The sequence below is a fragment of the Berghia stephanieae genome, chromosome 4, assembly GCF_034508935.2.
Source record: "Berghia stephanieae isolate SIO BIC M18660-M18661 chromosome 4, UCSD_Bste_1.3, whole genome shotgun sequence".
NCBI lineage: Eukaryota > Metazoa > Mollusca > Gastropoda > Nudibranchia > Aeolidiidae > Berghia > Berghia stephanieae.
Genome location: NC_088363.1, coordinates 66,740,927 through 66,761,994, shown reverse-complemented (window position 1 = coordinate 66,761,994; position 21,068 = coordinate 66,740,927). Strand labels below are relative to the sequence as shown.

At 33.4% G+C, this 21,068-nt stretch overlaps 1 protein-coding gene across 5 annotated transcripts; it reads left to right on the top strand.

Annotated features, from left to right (window-relative positions):
• Positions 1-7: 7 nt before the first annotated feature.
• On the top strand, positions 8-20,770 carry LOC144971064 (putative Ras-related protein Rab-33). 5 transcript variants are annotated; one of them, XM_078911407.1, is made up of 4 exons: positions 8-139; positions 3,113-3,413; positions 7,063-7,167; positions 9,253-20,770. In XM_078911407.1, the coding sequence occupies exons 2-4, from the start codon at positions 3,129-3,131 to the stop codon at positions 9,637-9,639; spliced, it is 777 nt and encodes a 258-aa protein (XP_078767533.1). In that variant the 5' UTR covers positions 8-139; positions 3,113-3,128; the 3' UTR covers positions 9,640-20,770. The 5 variants fall into 5 exon arrangements, with proteins under 5 accessions (XP_078767533.1, XP_078767532.1, XP_078767531.1 ...); XM_078911406.1 differs by having other exon boundaries at positions 11-285; XM_078911405.1 differs by having other exon boundaries at positions 11-327.
• The last annotated feature ends 298 nt before the right edge of the window (positions 20,771-21,068 follow it).

Sequence of the window (21,068 nt, the reverse complement as noted above, 5' to 3'; positions counted from 1 at the left end):
TATAGATGACGTCATTTGTCAACAAATATGGCGACTTACGTGTTTTGTTTTTGACTGAAACTTCAATAACGTAACACACTAGAAATGGCATTGAGCAATTCATAGCTTTGACTTTGTCAATGAGCATGTAATCCTGATTGTATGTTGTTAAAAATAAAGAAGAGAAAAGCAGAACTATTACATCCGTTACCAATTGAATTTCTCCATACACTTCACAACACTACAGGAAAAAGTAAAAAAAGAGACTAGATATTCTACATCAGTCATCAGCTGTGTTGAGTTGAGGTATATGTAATCAGTCACAATCACAGCTTCTGGAATAAAAGAGTAAGAGGCACAAGTGCAGAGTAACGAAGGATTACGAATTGCAGATTCGTTGTTTATTGTATTTGTTACCAAATGGCTTACTTAAAGTTACTACGGCGCTGCTGCTGCTGCTAGACTGTTCCTACAACTACAATTGATACTGTCTAAGTCTAACTCTAACGCCTAGGTCTAGGGTATTCCTAGATAACAAAAAAGAAGTACTCGCTAGGTATAGATATGTGTCAGTTCATAACATAATCAGTCGGAAGGTGAAGCTTTTGGATTTGCATTTTTTTTTTTTGCATTTCAGAGCAATTTGATTTTTATTTGAAGTCTAAGTCTAAGTCTAAGTAAATTAAATCGGGTGGTTTTTCATGAAGTTATGGTCAGATGTATGGTATGGGAAAGGTATCCAGCAATTTTTCTCAAGTTTCATACTTTTTCAATTTGACTAGCTGTAAAAAATATTTAGAAGTGAAATTAAGCTTTGATATTTCCCGAAGATGTACAAAAAGAGTTGATTTAATCATTTATGACAAGAACTCATTTTTGATTTTAAAAATTGACCTTCTAATTCTAACTAAACTTGGCAATATCTCGGTTCAAACATTTTCACCATCCGACTGATTATGTCATTCACTGTAGCATATTATATTCTATATTATAATTTCTATATCTAGGTATAAGGAATGGTATTGAATAACGTTTTACAAGATGTTAGGAACTTTTTTATATACTTAGCGAGTACTTCTTTTTTTTTTGGTAGAGGCTAGTGAGACCAAGATTTTGGCCCCCCAGCGTAAAACCGTATTTTTGTTTATGGAACTGGAACTTGTTTCTTTTGGTTAAAGAGGCGAGTTTTTTCTTCTATTTATTTATTGCTTTCCTGTTTGTTTTTGTTGCTGTTCTCTCTTTTTTTTTTTGGGGGGGGGGGTATTTTTAGGTAATAATCACGCATAAAAATGTCAGAGAAGAGAGTGCAAGTTATCGGCCAGTTGAACACACAAAATTTAACTTAGTTTTATTTTTTAACAATGTTTTTAGATTTTTGCTAGGAAGACCACGATTTTGGTCTTCCGACTCAAAACCTATGGAACTGTTTCTTGTAGCTACAATGCACTATGGATACGTCGACGTTGCCTAAGTCGATTTTTACCCAAGTCGATTTTTTTTCTTGGTCCCTCCCCCTTCTTCCTATATAACATTATTTAAAAAAAAAAAAAAAACTCCACATAAGTCGATGTCGCTTAAGTCGATGTTCTTATCACTCATGACTACAATAAAATCACAAATAAACAGGTATTTCCATTGGTTAAAAAAGCTACCAGTGAATTTTCAGTGGTTAAGAATATCCACGAACAATTGGCTCACATTGATGTGTGCTTTGCCTGACGTCCGTGTTCAATGTACATAAGCAGTATTGAATAACTTTAATTTCTCCGTCTCAAATTTTACATTAACGCAACTTCAAGTTCAAAATTTTTTTTGGTTCTAATCCCAGGCCATCCTATGTAATGGTCCTCTTAATAAGTATCAATTTTTAAAAGAATTCCAGTCAAGTCTACAACTACAATGGCAAACCTATCGCGGAAAAGGAAGATTCGATGCATTTGGAAAGTCTGGCATGCGACAGAAAATCATCTCATAGGAAATTGGCATACCAGCTATTTCTGTCTCGACAATTTACAAGAAGCATGACCTTGACCTAGAGGTTCCTACCTTTCCACTTTTCGCTGAATAATTTCACTTAATTGGTATACATGCCATATTCAAGGCAAAAATTCCGCTTTTCGCCTTTCCAATCCAGGAAAATAAAAAAAAAAATCTCTAGTGAAAAAAAAAGAGCTATGGCTCATTTCGTCATCATCTCCTATGGTCAATCAACACACTTTTTGTGTGTCTGATTAGTCCCTTCAAATTGTGTTCTGATGATGTCGGATAATATTATATGTTTGGGAGGGGGTTGACGGAAGTATTATTATTATTATTGTGACTCCAATTTGTGAGGTCAATGACCTTGGTAATATTATATGTTGGCTTCAATGGGTAATAATATTATTGAGTAGGGTCAGCTTCTTTCCCTATTTAATTTTAGCCCTGTGTACCGGCATGCACATGCACGTTTGTTTGATTAGGTGTGCGTGTGTGTGTGTGTGTGGGGGGGGGGGGGGGGTCCTGACAAGGTTAAATCCATCCATTCAATGCTTTGCTCTCAGACGGCCAGGACCTGTGTGTTCTCTATTAATATTTGTCCCCATTCTTAGTCTTTACACAATCTGTACATTTTTACACATTTTATATTTTATCATTTGAGTACTTTTGGATTGTCTATTACATTTTCTGTTGCAAAGCATGCCGTAGTCAATAACAGTAAGTTGATTCCGCTTTTTTATCTCAAATTCCGATTTTTATGTATTCTGATTCCTCTTTGGGGCTATTGGGGGTAGGAGCCTCTGATGACTACTACAGAGACCGCGCGATATGAAGGGACATACTTATTCTAGATTGGTTTGCTTTGTTCACATGTGTTTTTGCTCATTTGGTTACACTCCGGTTAAGTTGATTTTCGGATAAGTCGATTTTTTTCTCAGTTCCCCTGGGGTTCGTCTTATCCGGAGTCCACTGTACTATTATTATCTTGAAGAGGCCAAACTGCTGATTGTGAATTTATGTGTTTATAGCGCACTCTTAAGTCACGAAAAAATGATTAAAAATAGGGTTGTAGTATATTATGATTACTCAGCTAATAATCTCACTCTAAATGAGCTTTTGAATAACTCTTTTTTGTTTTAACTTTCACCAACAGACAATATATTCAGAGAATGGCATCCACAGATTCAGAAATGATTATATCAGCTCAAAGCAGTCTCAGATTCCAGTCAACACATGGAAGCACTGATCCTGCTGGTGTAACAGAGGCTGTGAAGATAATAGAAAAGCAAGCTCAAAAACGAATTTTTAAAATCATTGTTATCGGTGACTCAAATGTTGGCAAAACATGTCTGACATACAGATTTTGCAGCGGCAAATTCCCTGACAAGACTGAAGCAACTATTGGTGTCGACTTTCGAGAAAAACAACTTGAAGTTGATGATGAAGTCTTGAAGGTAATTTTGTCTAATGATTTTTTAATATTATGTTGTTTCTAAACTTAGTATATTTTTTTGCTCACATTTTATGATTCAGTCACTTTACATTATTAGGTTATTTCTCTTTTCAGAGGCTTTTAAAACGTTTCAGTCTATTACAGCCTTTTTAATATTTGTCATCTTTATTCCCATCATTTCCTTGATGTTGTCTCCCACTTTACGCCTTCAATTTTTCTTTCAAGTATATTTTTTCCTAAATTGTTGACTTCTGATTAAGCCAAAATATAAAACTTTGCTCTTCTTGTTCTCCTATTTTTTCTTTTCTTTTCTTTTTTTTTGTCCAAAGTAATTATTTTGAGTTTAACTATATAGATTATAGGTCTTGTGTATTTGTTTTCTTTGCTCCACTTGGTATGTTTTTCTATATTTCTTATGGTCCACATTGCAGAAGCATCAATCATATTATCTGTTTATGCCAAACATGGACTATTATTCAGACTTAACATTTTGATCATCTCAGCCTTATTATGGAGAAAATGTTGATTTGTGTTATTGAGGATTACTTGAAGTTTCATGAATGAATTTAGCCATCAATACTCTTTGTTTAATCTTTTTTCTCATTTCCCATGTTTTTTGCTTTTTATTTCTAAAAAAAACATTATCTACCGGGATAAGGGGTCCCAATAGCTCAATTTGTAGAGCATTTGACTCCCAAGCAAGCTGTTTGGTTTGAAATCTGGAGAGAGTCAGTTTGAGTCATTTTTCTGATCAATTTGTTCAGACGCAGTCATTGGATGGGTGGGTCTGTGCCGCATGAATTTAAGTCAAAGTTATGATCCAACACAATCACTTAGGTAGGCTGAAGACTCTTTTAATTGTGTGTCCCTAGAACTAGATTGTCCCTTATATGTCTTTTTCTGTCAGTGGGCCCCATCTTGTGGAATGTGCTGTCGTCAGATGTAAAAATAATTACAGATTGCCATTCTTTCAAAAAACATCTTAAGACAGAATTTTTTCCAGGGCCAATGAATAGTTTCACTTATAGAAGATGCCCTATATCTAATTTAATTTTTAAGTATTTTATTACAATTTTTATTTAGCGTCCAAATAGTCAATTTCCATTTTATATAAACTTTTTCTTTTTCTTCTTCTTTTTTTTTTTTAATATTGCGCTTTAATGTAATGAATCAATTGTTTTTTTTTAGTTTGAATAAGTTAATAATGTTAGTGAGGAAGATTGGTGTAAGCATGTGTATATGTGTGTGTGTGTGTAAAAGTGTAAATGTATATATGTGTGTGTGTGTGTGTAAAAGTGTAAATGTCTATGTGTATGTGTGTAAAAGTGTAAATGTATATGTGTGTTTGTGTTTCTATCTGTGTTCGCGAAATATTCTAGTTGTATTGTTAAATTAACTCTTTATTACAAACCATGCCATCTTTAAGCACGCCGTTATTAAGCACGTTTTGGATTCAAGCACGCTAACTGCCCCTTACCTAATTTTTGCTATATAAATTACACGCCTTAAAGCATGGTAACTCGGGCTTCAGGCACACTTTGTTACAAGGCCATATCTGATTTTGATTGTTAATCATTATTATCTATTCCCTTTGAAAGAGATATGGAAAGAAGATGAGGGAAGAGAGAAAAGCAGATGCATACGTTCACACACACAAACACACTCAGGCATACACACACACACACTCATGCAGATACAGACTACGCTCAGGCACAAAGAAGGGAAACATAGAATTATGCCTAAACACTCTCCGTAATCAAAGCTCAATTACTGAATTATTTTTACCAAAATAAGACAGACCCTCCTCATTCACCATTTTTATTCCATTTTTAACAGATGAATTATTACAATAAAAATAGAATTAAAGAAAAAAGAACAAACTAAACCAACGATGGAGCAACATTGCATGGTGTTGTGTGAACATGATTTACCAATAAAAGGAAAAGACATGAAATTCAATTTATGGAAATCTTTGGATTATGTCTACTATGAACTCAAGCACGCTTTGGCATTATACACGCCTAAACCTCCTCCTGATGACCGTGCTTAAAGGCAGCATGAATTGTACCAGAATTTAAAAACCCATTTGGACGGAATATCATGAGGGGAGAGATTGAGGATCATAGTGATTATAGGAAGGAAGGCTTACGAAGACAGTTTTTCAGACAAACTATCATATTAGGTATCAAATTGAATGAACTTTCTATCTGTAATTTTTTAAAAATTCATACCCACTGGTGTCCACTTCCCCAGTGATGTCCATATCCGGTGGTCCTGTGTTCATTTTCCAGTGTTCACCAATCAGAGTCCGCACAGTCAATTTGATTTGTTGCCATGAAACAACAAGAGGGATATGCCTCTTTATCCTCTGATCAGAAAATGTGCAATCTATTGCAGTACAACAGTTGGAAGCAGCATGGGGGGTTATAGAGCTCTTTTTGATAAAAAACATTAGTGTGAGAAAATTGCTGTGCAAAATTGTTTCACTTGTCACCGTGAAAAAAATTGCCTTCCTAAATGAGAGAATACTATTTCTATCTTCATTTAGGAAGTCTCCTACAAGGTGGTTTAATATGTTTTGACTGGATGGTATTTGGGGTTGTGTTTACTTATCGTATAGTTCTAATGAGCTATCACTAGAATTATAGGATATATAAACACAATGCCAATTACCATCTGAATTCACCTTTCTTGTTTGCGTAAATTCCTCTTTCGGCATTGAAATTCCTGTGAGCCAAATTTCAAGCTAGCGTCTCTGCATATGTAATTTTCTGAACCCTGTGTACAGTGTGTGTCTCAGTAATAATAATGATGATGATAATAATAATAATAATAATAATAATAATAATAATAATAATAATAATAATAATAATAATAATAATATAATAATAATAATAATAATAATAATAATAATAATAATAATAATAATAATAATAATTACAATAATAATAACAATAATAGTAATAATAATTATAATAATAGTAATAATAATAATTATAATCTTCTTCTTCTTCTTCAAGTACCAAGTCTGTGCCAGACATCGGTGATCATGATACGCCATTCATCTCTTTGATCAGACAACCTCAGAAAACTAATATTACTCTTCTCTTTTTTGTCACCCAGCTGTTCAAACTATTCAAATATGTTTTTCTTGGTCTACCTTTACTCTTTTTACCTTCTATCTTTCCTGTGAGAGATAATAATTATAATAATAGTAATAATAATAATAATAATAATAATAATAATAATTATCATAATAATAGTACTAATAGTAATAATGATAATAATTATAATAATAGTACTAATAGAAATTACAATAGTAATACTACTACTACTACTACTACTACTACTACTAATAATAATAATAATAATACAGCTACTACTACTAGGTGGAAAGCACTTGTCTATAAATTAGTATCCTATCCAAAAATTAGAAAGCTATGTTACTGTCCATTGCTAGAAAACAGGATAAACGCTTTCTTTAGGAGCCCCCTGGCTTTACTGGAAAAGAACCAATTATATTCAAATGTAGAATCAGACATATTATACCTAAAGGGTTACATTCGGCTCCATTTGAAAGGTCATTTTTAAGGACTACATAACCATTTGACCCATACCACAAAGATCTTGACTTTTTTCTTTTATTTCAGCTGCAGTTATGGGATACAGCAGGTCAGGAACGGTTCCGTAAATCTATGGTGCAACATTATTACCGTAATGTCCATGCTGTTATTTTTGTATACGATATGACAAAGGTTAGCTAATTACCCTTTCTTTTCTTTCTTTTCTTTTGAAACATAAGACTTTACAAGAAGGGTTTTGAGTTTTTTATATAGGAGGCCTCTCAATGAATTGTTTGGCTAACAAGATTGGGCTCAAAATTGTATTAGATCTGTTATAAGCTCTCTTTTTTTACATAACTGATTTTAAGCAGGATATTATCGAGATCTGAGAATAACTTTCATTTATTGATGGGAAAATACCATTGAAACCAGGCAATTGTAGCGTGGCTCAGCGGTACAGTCTTTGCTTTGTACCCGAAAGGTACCGAGTTCGATCACCACTGTGTTGCCTTGAGCAATTCACCTTGTCCTAGCTCAATTTATGGCGCTGCACTGCGGCTGACACCTGGGTTATTCCAGTCATCCCTTGTAATAGACCCTAGAGACAAATTTCTGCTATGGGATGAATAAAGGGAATTTTATTTATTTATTTATTTTATTCTACAATTAGGCCGTTATAAATACTAATTCGACATTTAAAAAGAAATAGTGTGATGATTTAAATAAGTTTTGTTAGCCACCATCACTGAGAGCACTACTTTCATCATAGCGACCTCTACAATAACAATAATTGCAAGGCCCTCTGTGTGTTTTTTTTATAGAGAATAAAGAGGTAACACCATTGCCTTAGACCCAGTTCTCCATATGAAACGGATATGGCTTTGCACATAACAATTTCAACAATATTTTACAAATGGAATAAGCGGCCTTATATGTCTTATATGTCTGGTATTTAGCTTGGAAACATTAAAAACATGGTCATGGAGTGGGTTTTAATGTGGACCACCCGAAAAATTAAAAAGCATCTCATGAAAGACATTTATTAGTTTAATTATGATTAAACCATCATTGAAATAAAGTTAGACCAAGACTAATCTTTTCAAGGTGCAGCGGTGTGGTCTTGTTGTATGACACTCACTTTCGGATCAGAAGGTCCTGAGTTCGAGCCTCGCTTGGAAAAGGTTCTTTACTCACATTCTCTCACTGTACTCAGGTGTAAAATGAGTACCTGGTCGTTAACAGTATTGTCTCTGTCTGAAAAACATCGCCTAACAAGCTTCATGTCTTGTTCTTCATGTAACATGTTGCTGCTGGTCAGGGACCCTAAGATTTGGATCAACATATCGACCCATCCCCTTTGAACTTGCAAGTTTCTTATCTTGGGAAATGAATGACAATGACACTGTAGAAAGCGTTAACATGAGCCACACTGTGATGCTCATGTGTAAAGAGCATGTACACTATTCGTCTCATAGTGACAACTTTCAGCTGTATGTTTCTGCTCTGTTTTCATTGTTCATGTGATTTTTTTTATGAGGTGAAATAAGGAATCTTGTAATAAAATCATAAAAATTAAAGTCAGTCTCTGACAAAATTGTCATGATTAGCTTGGGACCTTTCCAAATTAGAGGGATAAAATACAAAAAAAAAAAAAAAGATTCCATTCTCTTGGATATTATCCCAATATGTTGGATTTCCAGATCGGAGAGGTTCCTACTAAGTTTTTCTTTATTGCAAGTTGATGCCCTGGTTGCCCACTATATATTTTGCTTGATTTTATTTGGTATTGATTTACCAGCATCTCTATAAGGCCATCTAAACCTTTGAACAGAATTAAAATTTTTTTTTTTTTAGAGCCCTAAGCAATATCCATCATAATTGTTTCATGTGTGCATCTGTTTTATCGCTAATATAGGAGTAGTCTTTTGTTGTCTGTAACATTATCTCCTTGCATTCCCATGTACTGTATATATTATCAATATATTGTATTTGGGTTTTGTGATATGGATTCCAAACAGAACAACCATTGTCCATTATTGGTTTCACAAGGGTTTTATAACACTTCTTTTAAATTGATTATGAGATGTTACGTTTGAGGAATACAATGACAGAATTAACCATCTTACTGACTTTATTACTGATTTTATTGGTGAAATTTATTTTGTAGTTCTTAAGACCTGGCATTTTTCTGTTTATCTATTTATTTTGACAATTCAGATTATATGTTGATGTTGCTATGGCTTTAAAAGTCTGTCTTTTTTTCTTCTTTTTTTTCAGACAAGTTCCTTCGACAACATGGGCCAGTGGATTGAAGAATGTGATAAGCATAATCTAAACAAACACATCCCAAGAATCCTGGTCGGTAACAAATGTGACATGATAGACAAAGTTACAGTGAACACCAATATCGCCCAAAAATTTGCAGATGCTCATGGCATGCCTCTTTTTGAGACGTCTGCAAAGGATGATGACCGTGCAAACCATGTTGATGCCATTTTTATGACTGTGGCTCATAAGCTCAAGAATGCCAAGCCAATGATGCCTGTACATTTGTCTAACATATACCAGAGAGAAAATGTCAATTTAAGGGGAAGCCCTCAGCATAGGGGTCTTCAGTCTGCTGTCAGTAACTCATCTCAAGACAAAGGAGATTGTGCTTGTTAATGTTTCTTTTCTGAGTTTTCTCACCATCAAGGCTGAAATCGTGTTCTTGTAAATAAAGGGTAATGAGAGTTGACAACATGTTATTTGAGCTTAAAGTTCTAAACAATCTCAAGCTTTCATGTGATGATGAAATTTGATATGATTTTTAAAAAATAATTAATGAATTAATTTTTTAATTTTTTAAATTGTCATTTTAAAAATTAATTTTATTTTTTTTATTATTTTTTTTTTACTATTGTCATTTATATAATTTATTTATTGTTTATTTACAATAGAAGTGTTGATTATGAATAAGGGTTACCTGTACCATAAGGGGAATGGTGAATGCATATATCACCTTTAGTTTTGTTCCACATAGAGAATACTATTAAGAGGACAACTTGCAAGAAAAGCAGATTGTCTTATTGATGCCCTCATAAAAAAAATTTGTTGTTTTTTTTTTTTGTTGCTTTTATCAATATCTAAGAGAATTCATAAAGTTTAGAGCTTTTGCCTTGGGAATCTTTCAACTGGATGAGAGAATTTCATTTTTTTGTTTTTTTTTTCCCTTAAATAAAATGTACTTGGGGACTTAAGGTCAAATAGGCATGACGATACTATGGTAATCTTTCTTAACTGCAGGGCTATAATAGAGCTTATTTTGCCTGTATTTTGATACCAAAGCCGCTAATGTTTTATGATTTTATTTGAAAGAATCACTTATAACAACCTAACACATTAAACTTTAAAGCTGTCTTCTGACTGGGTGGGTTTATACAAACTTTCTAAATCTCTTTGTTTCCAGAAGTGACCACATATTCTATACGGAGATTAAGCCATGACATTTAGTTAAAAACGTGGATCTTATTATTCACTCAGCGGTCGAGATATTGAAACAAATAGTATATGCATTCTCTCAGTAATAAGCTATCTGTTGAGAAAGCAAAGAAAAATAAGGGGGTTATTCTTAATGACTTAATTTAATTAACTTTATCTTCATCCTCATTATTTTTGTGTGTATTGATTGCTTATGGGAATGTTATCCTGCTTATATTTTATTAACTGAGGTACATAAGGGTAACTTAAAAAAAAAAATTGCATAATGGAATAAGAATGAAATTAATCAATAATTTTTCTCTTTTTATCATTGTGCTTGCAAGGCACATAGTTGCAATCAACTTCTTGTCTCAAGGTATTGCTTCACTGAGTTCTTAGCTATGCTTTAAGGTCTAGATTAAAATACATTGGCCAGTGGTTTTCAAGGGGATAAGCCCAGTAAGTACTGTTGTAAGAAATGGAGAAAATGATCAAATAAAATAACTTATACTTATTAACAATAAAGGCCTTTTAACTTTAGACTCGGTAGAGGTTTTGATTTTTTAAATTCCGTTGATTTTATCATTGAACTATTTTATTCATATTTCTTTTTCACATATCTTGAAAATTCCCTCTGAAAATGAAAAACTGGAAACTTTCATATTTAAGGGGAAGAGAATAGGTCGAAAATTGATGACAAAGGGAATTAAATACATTTTAGATTTCCTAGATATTTTTTGCAATATCTTTTTATATATATTATAGACTCTCAACGTAACTGTTGGCAAGGCTTTAAATATTCTTGAGATTTCGTATGAAATGAACCTCAGTGTATATATGGAAAACAGCTGCTGTCCCAGATTCTTATTGTTGTAGACCATTTATTTAATACACCTCGTTGGTTATGTTTGAAATCAGTAATGATAGTGAAAGGAAGTCCTGTCTTTGTGTGTGTGTGTGTGTGTATTTTTTTTTAAAGCAACTTTTTGATGCGTGAATTATATAAGATTGATCTGTTTCCTTTCTGTCTTACTTTTTTCTTGGGTACCTGTATTATTTAGGCCTGTAATCTTTTTGCTATACCATCGCCTTTTTCCACCCAGGAATAATATTGCCGATAAGTTTTTGGTTTGCTGTGAAAGTCATAAAAACTGCCGAATTAATTAAAGTCTTCTGCAATATTTAATCTTACAATTAGGAGAACTCCAAAATAAGTCCCTTAAAAATTAAAAAAAAAAAAAAAATAAAGAGAATCGTAATAACAGCAGATGTAAAAGTAGACAAAGAAGATTACTCATGGAATAGTTTCGTGGCATGCTTCTTTTAAAACATTGTTGAAATGAAGTTAAATATAGGCTAACTTGCCAGGTATGCCAAATATCAGGCTGAAGAAAAATGAAATGCTTGCTCTTCAAATAGTTTTAAAGTTAATTTTTATTCTTTTGAATTTTGTTAATTTTCTTTTTTTTTTTTTTTCATTTCTTTTTTTGTTTGTTTGTTTGATATAACTTTTTGCTCAATTGTGTTATCTTCTATTATTTCCGTTAGTACCTTAGCTGCATGGCAGTGGCTTTCATCTATTTGTCTTTCACTTCTACATTCTCATCATACCATGTAGGGATTTGAAGTCTTGCGATTCATTATGGATGCAATCATCATAATGTTTAGTTTTTTTGTAAGTTATTTTGCAAGACTTTATTTTTTATTTTTTTATTTTCTCATTAGTTTTTTAAATTTTTATTAGTAATTCTTTTGCTATTGTTGGTGCTTGATCAAGTAAGAATGAATCCTGGAACCTATGAGTTATGGTGTTTATATCTAATTTCGCTTATTCCAAATCTTGAACAAAAGGTAGATTTTCTGGGTAGCATCTTCTGGTGGGCGGACTGGTCACTTTTGCGGTGTCTTCTATCTCCTATATATATATGTTTTCCCTTTCCATGTTGCTCTCTGTCTTTTTTCTTGATTGAGATTGCTCAATTTTTTCATGGTCCTGACAGGTGTCCCTAACAGAGAGGTATACGGTCAAATGTATATTTCTTTTTATATTTTTTTTTAGAGCTGATATTTTTCCCCCTTCTAAATCAGCTCTCTGTTATAGATTTTAGTTTTCAGTATATTAAATGTACTTTGCAAGCATTTGAGTGTATTATTTATAGAGGGATACTTTACTAGTGCCTTGACGGTACTTTTAGGTGATGTCAAAATAAACACATTGATGGACTGGTCGTGGAATTATATGTTTCCAATTGGATCAAATTCCCTTTTTATTAATTTTTCTTTGGTGCTTTTAACTTCAAATCTACAATTTTCCCCCTATTATCTACCTTTTTACTGGCGCTGAAATTACTTAAAGTATTGCTAGTGCCATTAAACAAAGATATTAAAAGCAGATTTTTAAATCTCATATTTTCATTACACAACTTCTGTTGTGTTTCTCTAAATGTTTCTTTTTCTTTTTTTTTCTCACCCCCATTTCCCCAACTTAAACAATTGCAAGTTCATTTTATTTCAGTGCCTTATCCATCTAGGTCCATCAGTTCAGAATACCAATGGTATTACCATTGCCAAGTATCAAAACAAATCAAAGCATAGTTCTGATAGATCAGTTGAGCTTCCTTATTTGTATTTGTGCCATTCATATTCCACCATCTATTAGTGATAAATGTATCGAGCTTTGAATTCAAACTCTTAACTATTTCCACTTTTTGGAATTGTGTAATAGCAATCTTTTAGTACTTAGCTTGAGAGAAGAACTTTGAATCACATACAAAATAATATGAGCCCTTGAATTGAATATATAATTGTCAAGTTAGTTGGGAAGCTAGCAAGAAAACATGTCGAAAAAGATGAAAAGAACTATATATTTTAAGTGTGTAGTCTAATTGAATGATTATAAAAATTTAAATACGATTTCCCTGTGCACCTCAAGTTAATTTCATTCTCTAAGCCGTCCACCAATGAAGTGTTTGGTGGTACTGGTTAGTGAGAGATGGCAATTTCATACATTTGAATGGCTGGCACAAGAATTCCTCTTGTAAGTGTTCGCACTGATTTGGTAAGACTTTATAATGGCTATAAATTGTCAAGTAACACTGGACCAAATTAACTTGCTCAAAGTTTCTAAATTGACAAGCAGTCTCAATACAAATAATCATGAATGCCTCCTCCAGTTTCAGGTGCTTTAGAAGTCTGTATAATGTACATAATACTTATTGAATTCAGCTCTTGCCGCAATGGATGTGAAGTGCAATTTAAATCTTATCAATCTTATTGGTGTGTCCATACTTAAAATCCTCATTTAACTGTTAAAATTGTTGTATGTTTTTATTATAATGGTTGTTCTGTGCACAACTATATATCCATAAAAAAAAAAAATTTAATGCCCCATTTTTATCAGTAACTAAGAGAATTCATAAAGTTTAGACTTTTGCCTTGGGAATCTTTCAGTTGGATGAGAGCATTTCATTTTTCTTGTAGAATATATGTTCATTGTAAATATTCTGAACACTATTAACTTGTTTTGCCATAGTGAATGCATCTTATGATCAAATCTCCAAATAAACATAAAAAGACATTTTAGAAAAACAATTCAAATACTCACTTTTTCAATGTCTTATGACTCTGTTCAATTTAACGGCACCCTAAGGAGTAGTGAGAAACAAATTTACAAACCGAGCAGAAAAAGTTTTTGTTTTACCATGAGATGGTTGGCTTTAAGGAATGACATTATGATATGTGACACCTTAACATGTAAGGGAGGGGATAGGGGGAGGAAAGAAAAATAGGGTCGCCTGATGATGTGGTCACGAGGATGCTGTATGGTATGCGTCTGTGCAATCTTAATCCCTTAAAAGGAACACTGTTTTTTTGTTTTCAGACAATAGTTTCCCCTTATATTATTTTTAATGCAGAATAAACCGTTTCTACCAAGAGAGCAGTAAGAGTCTTGCAATCCGCGTTTCCATTATGCTAAAATTGCATTGCCATTACTTGTCTTGATGAAAATGGTAAGATCTGGTTTTAGGTCAGAGTAAGATCAAATTTTGCCTTTGAAGGATTAAATTGTTTGGGGTTTTTTTGTGTGTATTTTGTTGGGTTTTTTTCTTACACTTTCCTTTTTATCTGATTGGCAAGTGATTCGCAAACGGGTTTGCTATACTAACTTGAATGCACACATGAAACTAGACAGCTAGGTTTGTTACTTTATTTTGTGTTGTTGCAGCAAACCAAATCAGGCTGCTCAAAACCCAAGTTTTATTTTGAACCCCCATAAGAAATTGAAACATAATCAATTTTTATATTGCAACAAATCTTCCTTCCACAACTGTCTCGTAAAACAAAAAAACCCCAAAAAACCCAACTAATAATAGGTCGTTGTTTGGGTGGGCAACTTTTACAACACCCTTCCCCCTGGCTGCCAATGAACGAGACATGTTGTCTCTTCTGATTCCCTCTATCTGTGCTCTTCCATGTATAGCTTTTTTGACTTTGTCCTATCTGTACCATGGCTGGGCTCTTTGGTTTGAAGGGAAATGGTTAGATGCATTTAACTGTAGGAGTTGATTTTTAAAAATCTTCTAGTTTATCATCATCCTCCTCCTCATTATGATAATGAAGATGATGTTTTCTATTTTTGAAGAATTGGGCATGTCTCGCTTGTTTTTCATGAATATCATTGATTATAATTAATTTCAGTAAAGAGGAATGTTGACTAATAAGGTTTGAACACTGTATATTATATGTGTCCTACACATTTGTTTTGCCCTTTAAAATTTTTTTTTCTGCCACGCTTCTAAACATTGTGCAAAAGTGTGTGTAAAAAGCATTTTTTAAAAATCCCTCGAAACACACACACACACACACACACATATATATGTATAATATTTCCATATAACCTTTTCTCCTTTTTATTTATATTATGTTGTTGTTTTGGATTTGAGAGATGACATTATTTCCTCTTGTAAACCTTTTACTTTGTAGTATGAGTGTGACTGGAACTGTTGGAAGCCCCTAAGTGTGTCTGTTTTGGCATAGGTCATAAGTCTTTGACCAAATCTAAGTGTGTCTGTTTTGGCATTGGTCATAAGTCTTTGACCAAGTCTAAGTGTGTCTTCTTTGGCATAGGTCATAAGTCTTTGACCAAATCTAAGTGTGTCTGTTTTGGCATAGGTCATAAGTCTTTGACCAAATCTTAGTGTGTCTGTTTTGGCATTGGTCATAAGTCTTTGACCAAGTCTAAGTGTGTCTGTTTTGGCATTGGTCATAAGTCTTTGACCAAGTCAGTCTTTAGCTTATGATATCTTTAGGTTATGATTTTGATTTACATTTGTATTATTTTTGTTAGATTGCTTGTTTTTTTGTTTCAGCGGTCTCTCGTATAACCTCATTTGTTTTGGAAGAGACCTAAAGCAACAAACAAACAAACAAAAAGTCAGCCTCGTGCTCCATACAAAACTAAGTTGCTGCTGGGTTCTTACATCCATTCATTCTTCGGAAAATTTCTCTTTATCTTGCTTTTTCTCTGTCATCTGGGGTCCAAGAGTGTTTCAGAAAACCAGGCTTAAATGTGTCATACAATATGTCCTTAAATCAATAGATATTCTCACCAGGGAAAAATTATTTTGTTATTGTTATGTGTTTTTCCTCCGCATTAAATTAACATTTCAACAATGAATGGTGAGAGAGTATCCTCCTACTCTTATTGATATTTGGACATAAATTTGTCATCCTACTTGTTGTGAATCTTTCCTTGGAAGGCTCAGAATAAATATTTTGTAATGTTAAGTTACTTGGAAATGTTGCATGTATTAAACCAAATTATTATTTCAGTGTCTTGATGAAGATTCAATATTTACTCCATAATTACAACAAGAATATCATATTTTGTATTTTAAGATTATTTGAATATGCTTGTACATAATAATATTATATAAATCTGTGATTATTTACAATTTATGTTGAAGAGAGGATTATATTTATGAAAGTGACTCTTTATTAAAATTGATGCAGAAAGAAAATATTTGATCAGATAAAACTAATTTATATAATTGAAAAAATACATATGTAAACGTAATAATTTTGTCATTATAGCTTATATAGAACATATGGTTGGTATATGTTCTATAGGGTGAGGACCCTCGGATTTCCTTGTTTACCAGATAAATCAACCGTCGCTCTTTCTTCTATCTCTCTGCTGTCCCGTAGACTTCCATGAGGCCCTCTGTTTTTTGTTTTTTTTTGGTCTGTTGTTTTTTTGTTTTTTTTTTTGGTTTCCACTATATTGAGAATATTTGGTTATGTCTAGGACTTTGCTTGTGGACTTTTAGGTGGCCTCAGATTTGTAACTACTTTTGCTTTGTCCTTTGTTAGTCCAGATAAATTGTAGATCTGAAATACAATTTTTTACTCTTCCATCATCTCTCTTTTTCTTCGCTGAACAGTGTTGGAGTTATAAATCTGAAGAATACAAAACTAAATGGCCAATGAATAGAGGACACGCACGAGCATCTGCACATACACACATACTCTCTCTCTCTCTCTCTCTCTCTCTCTCTCTCTCTCTCTCTCTCTCTCTCTCTCTCTCTCTCTCTCTCTTTCTCTCTCTCTCTCTCTCTCTCTCTCTCTCTCTCTCTCACACACACACACACACACACACACACACACACACACATATATAAACACACATACCCACACAATGACTAAAGAAAAGGACTTGGAAGTTATAAAGTACAACAGTAAAGGATACCACATAGGATAGAAAATTGGTAAGCATGTAATGGTGCAAGAACACGATATAAATATTTGTCCATGTCTACCAGGAAATCAGTTAATCAGAAGGCCTAGTGATCTATTCCCAGTGGAGGAGGCTGACTGACTATCGGCTCTACGTGAAGCTTAAGGAAGTAAATAACAACGGAAAGAAAGGATTAGAAGCTTTTATTTAATTTACAAACAAAACATGATGTATGAGAGAGGTCAGGATATCACATTCATATTTAGTGCCTCTTTGATCATGTTTTGTTGTCAATGGGAAAACCCGAAACGCCTCCATCATTTGTCTTTGCAGATTAAGTTGAAACTTCTATTCCACTCTTTCATTGTTACTTGCTGATGTAATCGTAATGTAAATGTTGCTGCTCGAAGCTCGAAGAAATAAATAACAATATGAAATTGAATGTAAGCTTCAATTTAATTACGAAAACAGATAAAATGGACATTTCGGGTTTCCCAAATCGTCCACTTTATCTGTTTCCATAATTAAATTGAAGCTTCCATTCAATATTTGATGTATTCGTAGCATGTCGATCTGGCAATCAGAGGAGCTGAAGTTTGATTTCCGGGGGTTGAAGGTAAATTTTTGGGGGGGGGGATTTTTTTCATATCTTTATTTTTTCTGCTTTATTTGGCAATAAATCATGCACGCATTTTTTTGCAGACAATGGGTTAACGATTTACATAGAATTGTTTGATATTATTTCTTGTATTATTACCATTCCTGTGATATTGTTTGATAATATGTAGTAATGCTGACTGTGTATTTATATTATTATATCTCCACTCTATGACAGAGACTTTGTAAAATTTTTAAGTTCCAACTTACAGAGCATGTCGTGATTAACAAGACTATTGAAGCAAACATGAAATGTTTATGTAACCATTTTGTTATAAAAATGCCTTTTGGATGTATTTCATTGAAATCCTGGGTGGGGTCTTCTGATATCCCATAGTGGGCAAAGAGGTCAATCGCTTTGTCTTTTATCCCTCTTATAATAAATTAATGTTTTCCGTTTCTGTGTTGCTCTCTTTCTTTGTTCTGGATTGAGATTGCTCAGTCTTTTCCTGGCTGTGGTGGGGATCCTTAGCTGGCAGGGAGATGGAAAAATGTATAGCGTCTTTGTTGCTGTTGTTGAGAGATGATGTTTTTTCCTTGTAAATCATCTCTCTATTATTATAATGATTAGTTTTGAATGTGTTGTACTTTGTAAATATTTGAATGTATCCTTCATAGAGGGATTCCTTGCTTGTGCCTGGATGGGATTTTTTGACAATGTCAGAATTGGCACATCTTTTGTTCCCTAATTGAACCAATCCTATAAATTATATGTCTTCCTTTTCTTTGGTGCTCTTACATTCAGATCTACTACTACAACTTTCCCACTTTATCATCTTCCTTTTTACGGGCGCTGAATTGGCCTCTAAAAAACTAAAAACAAACCAATAAACAACAAAAAAACTATTTGAAATCGTTCAAATACAAGTTCGGTCTTATAAATCTTTTTGATTTTTTGGGGGGTTTTTTTGTCACCTTTTTTTCTGTTTTAAACAGTTTTATATATTTGTTTTTATTTTGTTATACATTTTGATTGCGTAAGTAGTTTTTCTTATACGTTGTAGGAATTACAGCAAATAGTTTGAGGACTATTGGTCACAAGAGACATCTCAAAATGTTTGATGTGTAATACTTTAAATCTCATTTCTACTGACTGTTCAGGAGAGTAAGTACAGAAAGGATAGCTACGAAGAAAAAAAAACTAATATGGCACTCTTCTGTAATGGATGGGATTTGAAGTCCTGCAGCGAAATAGTTTGAAAGATACTTAGGATATTTCACTGAGATAAACGGTTCGTTTGTGAAGACCCAAAAAAAAAAATGATCTTGCATGTTTGGAGAGATGATGATTATAATATATTGCTTTGGTGAGAACATGATACAATTTGATATTTCTCAAGGAGGGTTTCGTTCAGATCATTCTTTAGTTGAAAATGGCATGTTAATTTGTCAGACTTGGCACAGTCTGATTCTGGGTGGGGCTCCTGACCTCCCATAGTGGGCCGGGAGGTACTTACTGTGTCTTCTATCCCCCTATATTTGTTTTCCAACATGCTTTCTGTCTTTGTCTTGGAATGATATTACTTGGTTTTGTCCTGACCCTGGCTGAGAGGGAAACAGTCAAATGTATAGTTAGTTTTGGGAGATGATATTTTTTTCCTTGTAAATCATCTCTCTGATTTGCACTGTATTATATTTTGTTTTGTTTATGTATTATTTATGACTTGTAAACATTTGAGTGTATTCCTCTTAGTGGGGCCTGTGCTTGTGTATGGATGAGACTTTTAGGAGATCTCAAATAAAGTACATTTCATGGTGTGCTCTTGGAATCTACATCTGTTTCATATTTGAACCAATTCCACCTTGTCTTACCTATTCTTGAGTGCTTTAATTGTAATTCTAGAACTTATTACTATCCCATTTTCTTCCTTTTTACTGGCGCTGATATGACCTTAATGTGTTGTAAGCGCCGCAATACCCTTAAAAACAAACAAACAAAACAGTCTGATTGTACTTGAAGTCTACTTCTAATTCTTTTTGAATTTCTCTCTTTGTCCAACCTTTTCAAGGGCCTATTGAACGCAGTAAACCAAACTGTCTGTTATCTTTTGAATGTACAATTATAAAATATTCCTTTTTTACTGGCTATGAAAATAACGTTACAAGTGCCATAAAATCCTAAAAACAAACAAAACCGTAACTTTATCTGATTTGGTATAAGGTGAAGATACTTCATGTATTTTTTTAATTTTCAAAATGCTATAAAAACCAAATTAAAAAATATATAATAAAATGCTTTAATTTCAAGATAATGTTTGCATTTAATTACTAATATTTATTTTTACAATGTGCCAAAGGAATTGAAAATAGGACTTGATCGGTTTGTTTAAAAAAATGAACGTATGCATTAATAATTGGGATTAAAACATTTGATGATAACTAAGCCTAAGCATTAATCATTCAATTTTGATATTTCTATAAACTAGAGACATCCTACATTTATTGAGCAAGGCTGCGTAAAATATTAAAAGATAGAGACAAAATACCCTTGAACAAAACAATGATTGTAGTTAAAGCTACGTACTTACATTGTGACATTGGTTTGATAACTTTTCACTGCTAGCGTTTTTATTTGTTATCCCATTTCTGTCTAATGTGTGTGAGGGATAGATCATTGAGACGGTGTATGTGAGGGATAGATCATTGAGACGATGTATGTGAGGGATAGATCATTGAGACGGACAGTAATATTTAATCTAGTTACTACACAGCATGGAATTACATTGAACCGTGGTTTGTACTTGGACAAACAAAACACTATTGCATGCTGTCTTTTTTTCTTCAAATCTTCTTTGACATAATATATATTTTCTCCTCACCCCTGAAGACAATTGATTTTGATGATTTTTATGTATTACTTACATTAACTTTATGCTCTATAATGATTCATTCACTGTGATTGGTTGATTTGTGGTTTCATTACAGCATTATTTTATCATCCAATATCAGACTCAAGTGTTATCTTTATCTTTCACTTTTGTTTATTTTATTCAAAGATAATTGCTTGCCAGAGGTTGGTGGGGCTCCTGGTTGACATCAACACGCCCCCCCCCACCCACCCCCCGTGCTTGTTGTCCCTTAAGTCTCAACCACACAGGGCCAATTTTATCCCGGGACAATCTTGTGCCGTCCCACGACAATCTTTTGCCGTCTCAAGGAGGATTATCTTCCTTTCAAATCAGATACCTCTCTAGGACAAGATTGTTCAGGGATTGGGTGGGGTCTTTTGACCATGGTGGGC